This window comes from Manacus candei, unplaced genomic scaffold, assembly GCF_025592945.1.
Source record: "Manacus candei isolate 608988 ecotype Guabito, Panama unplaced genomic scaffold, ASM2559294v1 h1tg000310l, whole genome shotgun sequence".
NCBI lineage: Eukaryota > Metazoa > Chordata > Aves > Passeriformes > Pipridae > Manacus > Manacus candei.
The window spans coordinates 335,001-342,500 of record NW_026138358.1 but is presented as its reverse complement, the minus strand read 5'-3'; the positions used below and the strand labels follow the sequence as shown (position 1 = coordinate 342,500).

Genomic DNA, 7,500 nt, shown 5'->3' with positions numbered 1-7,500 from the left:
CCCCTTGGCCGACTTCCGGGGCCGGCCGCGACAACACGTCTACCCCGAAAATGCCGCCAGGCGCCTAAGTCCCGCCGGAGCCGGGTAGACCTGGTGGCCCGGAGCCGGGACGCCGGCGGGGCGCAGGCCGGCGTCTGCGGCCGCGGCGGCCGGATCGGCCGGTCCCGGAACCGGGTAGACCTGATGCTCGCCAGCCCCGGAACCGGGTAGACCTGATGCTCGCCAGCATCCGGCGGGGCACGAGGCCGCTCGGCCCCGCTCGAGTGGGGAAACGGGTCGACCCCAAAAACCGGGACAACAGGTCTACCCGCCGAGCACGGACAACAGGTCTACCCGCCGGGCTCGGACACCAGGTCTACCCGCCGGGCTCGGACAAAAGGTCTACCCGCCGGGTCCCGACAAAAGGTCTACCCGCCGGGCTCGGACACCAGGTCTACCCGCCCGACTCGGACACCAGGTCTACCCGCACGGCACGGAACACCGGTCTACCCGCCGGGCTCGGACAGCAGGTCTACCCACCGGGTTCGGACAACAGGTCTACCCGCACGGCACGGAACACCGGTCTACCCGCCGGGTTCGGACACCAGGCCTACCCGCCCGAGTCGGACACCAGGTCTACCCGCACGGCACGGACAACACGTCTACCCGCCGGGTTTAGGCAACAGGTCTACCCACCCGGCTCGCGCACAGGGTCTACCCGCCCGACTCGGACACCAGGTCTACCCGCCCAGCATGGACAACAGGTCTACCCGCCGGGCTCGGGCACCAGGTCTACCCGCCCGGCTCGGACACCAGGTCTACCCGCCGAGCTCGGACAACAGGTCTTCCCACCGGGCTCGGACACCAGGTCTACCCGCCGGGCTCGGACAAAAGGTCTACCCGCCCGGTTCGGACACCAGGTCTACCCGCCGGGCTCGGACAAAAGGTCTACCCGCCCGGTTCGGACACCAGGTCTACCCGCCGGGCTCGGACACCAGGTCTACCCGCCCAGCATGGACACCAGGTCTACCCGCCGGGCTCGGACACCAGGTCTACCCGCCCGACTCGGACACCAGCTCTACCCGCCGGGCACGGACAACAGGTCTACCCGCCGGGCTCGGACAAAAGGTCTACCCGCCGGGCTCGGACAAAAGGTCTACCCGCCCGACTCGGACACCAGGTCTACCCGCCCAGCATGGACAACAGGTCTACCCGCCGGGCTCGGACACCAGGTCTACCCGCCCGGCTCGGACAACAGGTCTACCCGCCGAGCTCGGACAAAAGGTCTACCCGCCCAGCTCGGACAACAGGTCTACCCGCCGGGCTCGGACAAAAGGTCTACCCGCCGGGCTCGGACACCAGGTCTACCCGCCCGGCTCGGACACCAGGTCTACCCGCCGAGCTCGGACAACAGGTCTTCCCGCCGGGCTCGGACACCAGGTCTACCCGCCGGGCTCGGACAAAAGGTCTACCCGCCCGGTTCGGACACCAGGTCTACCCGCCGGGCTCGGACAAAAGGTCTACCCGCCCGGTTCGGACACCAGGTCTACCCGCCGGGCTCGGACACCAGGTCTACCCGCCCAGCATGGACACCAGGTCTACCCGCCGGGCTCGGACACCAGGTCTACCCGCCCGACTCGGACACCAGCTCTACCCGCCGGGCACGGACAACAGGTCTACCCGCCGGGCTCGGACAAAAGGTCTACCCGCCCGACTCGGACACCAGGTCTACCCGCCCGGCTCGGACAACAGGTCTACCCGCCGAGCTCGGACAAAAGGTCTACCCGCCCAGCTCGGACAACAGGTCTACCCGCCGGGCTCGGACAAAAGGTCTACCCGCCGGGCTCGGACACCAGGTCTACCCGCCGGGCTCGGACACCAGGTCTACCCGCCGGGCTCGGACAAAAGGTGTACCCGCCCAGCTCGGACACCAGGTCTACCAGCCCGACTCGGACACCAGGTCTACCCGCCGGGCACGGACAACAGGTCTACCCGCCGGGCTCGGACAAAAGGTCTACCCGCCGGAGTCGGACACCACGTCTACCCGTCGGGCTCGGAACGCAACTCTACCCGCCGGCACCCCCGCCGCCGAGCCCAGTCGGCCGCCGCCCTGCCACCTTAAGAGAGTCCCAGCTACTCCCCCTTTTTACCCACGCCGCAGACAACGCCCTTTCTTTCCCACTCGGAGCCCCGGGCAGAAACGGTGGCGCCTCGGCGTCCGCCGAGGGCCTCGGCTAAGCGCTTGGAACCCGCTCGAGCCGCCCGACTCGGAGAGCGCGTCGAGCCGACGAGCCCGGAAAACAGGTCTACCCGCTGCCCCGGGACACCGGCTCTACCCGCCGGCTTCGGACGAGGGCTCTACCCGCTGGGCACGGACGGCGACTCTACCCGCTGCGCACCTCTGCGGCCGAGCCGAGGCGGCGGCAGCCCTGCCACCCAGGCAGAGGCCCAGTTACTCCCCCCGTTTCCCCGCCCCGCAGAGAACGTCTCTTCTTTCACCCTCGGGGCAGGGGAAAGGCTGCTACGCTCGGAGCGCCGGGCAGAAACCGCAGCGCTAAGCCCCGAGACCGGCTCTAGCCGCTAGGCTCGGACACCGGCTCTTCCCGGCGGCGCCGAGGCGGCCGAGCCCGGTCGGCCGCAGCCGCGCCGCCTAAAGAGAATCCCAGTTACTCCCCCCGCTTCCCCGCCCCGCAGAGAGCGTCTCTTCTTTCACCCTCGGGGCAGGGGAAAGGCTGCTACGCTCGGAGCGCCGGCCAGAAACCGCAGCGCTAAGCCCCGAGACCGGCTCTAGCCGCTAGGCTCGGACACCGGCTCTTCCCGGCGGCGCCGAGGCGGCCGAGCCCGGTCGGCCGCAGCCGCGCCGCCTAAAGAGAGTCCCAGTTACTCCCCCCGCTTCCCCGCCCCGCAGAGAACGTCTCTTCTTTCACCCTCGGGGCAGGGGAAAGCCTTTACGCCGGAGAGCAAGTCTGCCGCAAAGGGCCACGGGAGATGGAGTCTCCGCAACAAGACCCCCGAGAGAGTACTCGACGGAGCATGCCCGCTGGAAGGACTCGCAAAGAACTGTGGGAAATCCGGGAGGTCAGGGCGGGGTCGGAAGGGCACGCCGGCGCGCCAATCGACGGATTTAGCGGCTGCACGCCGTCCGCTCGATCCGCGAATTCGGTGCCACGCTCCGAGCACCGGCCGCAAACAGGTCTACCCGCCGCCGGGCCGGGCCGGGCGGCGGCGCTCCGGCTCCAAGTCCGCTCGCCGGCGGGAACAGGTCTACCCGCCACCGGGCCGAGCCGGGCGGCGGCGCCCCGGTTCCAAGTCCGCTCGCCGACGGGAACAGGTCTACCCACCACCGGGCCGGACGGCGGCGCCCCGGCTCCAAGTCCGCTCGCCGGCGGGAACAGGTCTACCCGCCACCGGGCCGAGCCGGGCGGCGGCGCTCCGGCTCCAAGTCCGCTCGTCGGCGGGAACAGGTCTACCCGCCACCGGGCCGGGCCGGGCGGCGGCGCCGCGGCTCCAAGTCCGCTCGCCGACGCGAACAGGTCTACCCGCTTCCGGGCCGAGCCGGGCGGCGGCGCTCCGGCTCCAAGTCCGCTCGCCGACGGGAACAGGTCTACCCGCTTCCGGGCCGAGCCGGGCGGCGGCGCCCCGGCTTAAAGTCCGCTCGCCGACGGGAACAGGTCTACCTGCCACCGGACCAGGCCGGCGGCGCCCCGGCTCCAAGTCCGCTCGACGGCGGGAACAGGTCTACCCGCCACCGGGCCGGGCCGGGCGGCGGCGCCGCGGCTCCAAGTCCGCTCGACGGCGGGAACAGGTCTACCCGCCACCGGGCCGGGCCGGGCGGCGGCGCCACGGTTCCAAGTCCGCTCGCCGACGGGAACAGGTCTACCCGCTTCCGGGCCGAGCCGGGCGGCGGCGCCCCGGCTCCAAGTCCGCTCGCCGACGCGAACAGGTCTACCCGCTTCCGGGCCGAGCCGGGCGGCGGCGCTCCGGCTCCAAGTCCGCTCGCCGACGCGAACAGGTCTACCCGCTTCCGGGCCGAGCCGGGCGGCGGCGCTCCGGCTCCAAGTCCGCTCGCCGACGCGAACAGGTCTACCCGCCACCGGGCCGGGCCGGGCGGCGGCGCCGCGGCTCCAAGTCCGCTCGACGGCGGGAACAGGTCTACCCACCACCGGGCCGGGCCGGACGGCGGCGCCCCGGTTCCAAGTCCGCTCGCCGACGGGAACAGGTCTACCCACCACCGGGCCGGACGGCGGCGCCCCGGCTCCAAGTCCGCTCGCCGGCGGGAACAGGTCTACCCGCCACCGGGCCGGACGGCGGCGCCCCGGTTCCAAGTCCGCTCGCCGACGGGAACAGGTCTACCCGCTACCGGGCCGAGCCGGGCGGCGGTGCTCCGGCTCCAAGTCCGCTCGCCGACGCGAACAGGTCTACCCGCTTCCGGGCCGAGCCGGGCGGCGGCGCTCCGGCTCCAAGTCCGCTCGCCGACGGGAACAGGTCTACCCACCACCGGGCAGGACGGCGGCGCCCCGGCTTAAAGTCCGCTCGCCGACGGGAACAGGTCTACCTGCCACCGGACCAGGCCGGCGGCGCCCCGGCTCCAAGTCCGCTCGACGGCGGGAACAGGTCTACCCGCCACCGGGCCGGGCCGGGCGGCGGCGCCCCGGCTCCAAGTCCGCTCGCCGGCGGGAACAGGTCTACCCGCCACCGGGCCGAGCCGGGCGGCGGCGCTCCGGCTCCAAGTCCGCTCGTCGGCGGGAACAGGTCTACCCGCCACCGGGCCGGGCCGGGCGGCGGCGCCGCGGCTCCAAGTCCGCTCGCCGACGCGAACAGGTCTACCCGCTTCCGGGCCGAGCCGGGCGGCGGCGCTCCGGCTCCAAGTCCGCTCGCCGACGGGAACAGGTCTACCCGCTTCCGGGCCGAGCCGGGCGGCGGCGCCCCGGCTCCAAGTCCGCTCGCCGACGCGAACAGGTCTACCCGCTTCCGGGCCGAGCCGGGCGGCGGCGCTCCGGCTCCAAGTGCGCTCGCCGACGGGAACAGGTCTACCCACCACCGGGCCGGGTGGCGGCGCTCCGGCTCCAAGTCCGCTCGCCGGCGGGAACAGGTCTACCCGCCACCGGACCAGGCCGGCGGCGCCCCGGCTCCAAGTCCGCTCGACGGCGGGAACAGGTCTACCCGCCACCGGGCCGGGCCGGGCGGCGGCGCCGCGGCTCCAAGTCCGCTCGACGGCGGGAACAGGTCTACCCGCCACCGGGCCGGGCCGGGCGGCGGCGCCACGGTTCCAAGTCCGCTCGCCGACGGGAACAGGTCTACCCGCTTCCGGGCCGAGCCGGGCGGCGGCGCCCCGGCTCCAAGTCCGCTCGCCGACGCGAACAGGTCTACCCGCTTCCGGGCCGAGCCGGGCGGCGGCGCTCCGGCTCCAAGTCCGCTCGCCGACGCGAACAGGTCTACCCGCTTCCGGGCCGAGCCGGGCGGCGGCGCTCCGGCTCCAAGTCCGCTCGCCGACGGGAACAGGTCTACCCACCACCGGGCAGGACGGCGGCGCCCCGGCTTAAAGTCCGCTCGCCGACGGGAACAGGTCTACCTGCCACCGGACCAGGCCGGCGGCGCCCCGGCTCCAAGTCCGCTCGACGGCGGGAACAGGTCTACCCGCCACCGGGCCGGGCCGGGCGGCGGCGCCCCGGCTCCAAGTCCGCTCGCCGGCGGGAACAGGTCTACCCGCCACCGGGCCGAGCCGGGCGGCGGCGCTCCGGCTCCAAGTCCGCTCGTCGGCGGGAACAGGTCTACCCGCCACCGGGCCGGGCCGGGCGGCGGCGCCGCGGCTCCAAGTCCGCTCGCCGACGCGAACAGGTCTACCCGCTTCCGGGCCGAGCCGGGCGGCGGCGCTCCGGCTCCAAGTCCGCTCGCCGACGGGAACAGGTCTACCCGCTTCCGGGCCGAGCCGGGCGGCGGCGCCCCGGCTCCAAGTCCGCTCGCCGACGCGAACAGGTCTACCCGCTTCCGGGCCGAGCCGGGCGGCGGCGCTCCGGCTCCAAGTGCGCTCGCCGACGGGAACAGGTCTACCCACCACCGGGCCGGGTGGCGGCGCTCCGGCTCCAAGTCCGCTCGCCGGCGGGAACAGGTCTACCCGCCACCGGACCAGGCCGGCGGCGCCCCGGCTCCAAGTCCGCTCGACGGCGGGAACAGGTCTACCCGCCACCGGGCCGGGCCGGGCGGCGGCGCCGCGGCTCCAAGTCCGCTCGACGGCGGGAACAGGTCTACCCGCCACCGGGCCGGGCCGGGCGGCGGCGCCACGGTTCCAAGTCCGCTCGCCGACGGGAACAGGTCTAGCCGCTTCCGGGCCGAGCCGGGCGGCGGCGCCCCGGCTCCAAGTCCGCTCGCCGACGCGAACAGGTCTACCCGCTTCCGGGCCGAGCCGGGCGGCGGCGCTCCGGCTCCAAGTCCGCTCGCCGACGCGAACAGGTCTACCCGCTTCCGGGCCGAGCCGGGCGGCGGCGCTCCGGCTCCAAGTCCGCTCGCCGACGCGAACAGGTCTACCCGCCACCGGGCAGGACGGCGGCGCCCCGGCTTAAAGTCCGCTCGCCGACGGGAACAGGTCTACCTGCCACCGGACCAGGCCGGCGGCGCCCCGGCTCCAAGTCCGCTCGACGGCGGGAACAGGTCTACCCGCCACCGGGCCGGGCCGGGCGGCGGCGCCCCGGCTCCAAGTCCGCTCGCCGGCGGGAACAGGTCTACCCGCCACCGGGCCGAGCCGGGCGGCGGCGCTCCGGCTCCAAGTCCGCTCGTCGGCGGGAACAGGTCTACCCGCCACCGGGCCGGGCCGGGCGGCGGCGCCGCGGCTCCAAGTCCGCTCGCCGACGCGAACAGGTCTACCCGCTTCCGGGCCGAGCCGGGCGGCGGCGCTCCGGCTCCAAGTCCGCTCGCCGACGGGAACAGGTCTACCCGCTTCCGGGCCGAGCCGGGCGGCGGCGCCCCGGCTCCAAGTCCGCTCGCCGACGCGAACAGGTCTACCCGCTTCCGGGCCGAGCCGGGCGGCGGCGCTCCGGCTCCAAGTGCGCTCGCCGACGGGAACAGGTCTACCCACCACCGGGCCGGGTGGCGGCGCTCCGGCTCCAAGTCCGCTCGCCGGCGGGAACAGGTCTACCCGCCACCGGACCAGGCCGGCGGCGCCCCGGCTCCAAGTCCGCTCGACGGCGGGAACAGGTCTACCCGCCACCGGGCCGGGCCGGGCGGCGGCGCCGCGGCTCCAAGTCCGCTCGACGGCGGGAACAGGTCTACCCGCCACCGGGCCGGGCCGGGCGGCGGCGCCACGGTTCCAAGTCCGCTCGCCGACGGGAACAGGTCTAGCCGCTTCCGGGCCGAGCCGGGCGGCGGCGCCCCGGCTCCAAGTCCGCTCGCCGACGCGAACAGGTCTACCCGCTTCCGGGCCGAGCCGGGCGGCGGCGCTCCGGCTCCAAGTCCGCTCGCCGACGCGAACAGGTCTACCCGCTTCCGGGCCGAGCCGGGCGGCGGCGCTCCGGCTCCAAGTCCGCT

The 7,500-nt window shown here is 74.3% G+C and overlaps 1 protein-coding gene across 1 annotated transcript in view; it reads left to right on the top strand.

Annotated features, from left to right (window-relative positions):
- The window catches only part of LOC127465057 (collagen alpha-1(I) chain-like), a 15,098-nt gene that overhangs the window by 5,715 nt on the left and 1,883 nt on the right, over nucleotides 1-7,500 (top strand). The window contains exon 6 of the mRNA XM_051775554.1: nucleotides 81-174. Coding sequence (XP_051631514.1) covers nucleotides 81-174 — 94 coding nt within the window. The remainder of the gene's footprint in view (nucleotides 1-80; nucleotides 175-7,500) is intronic.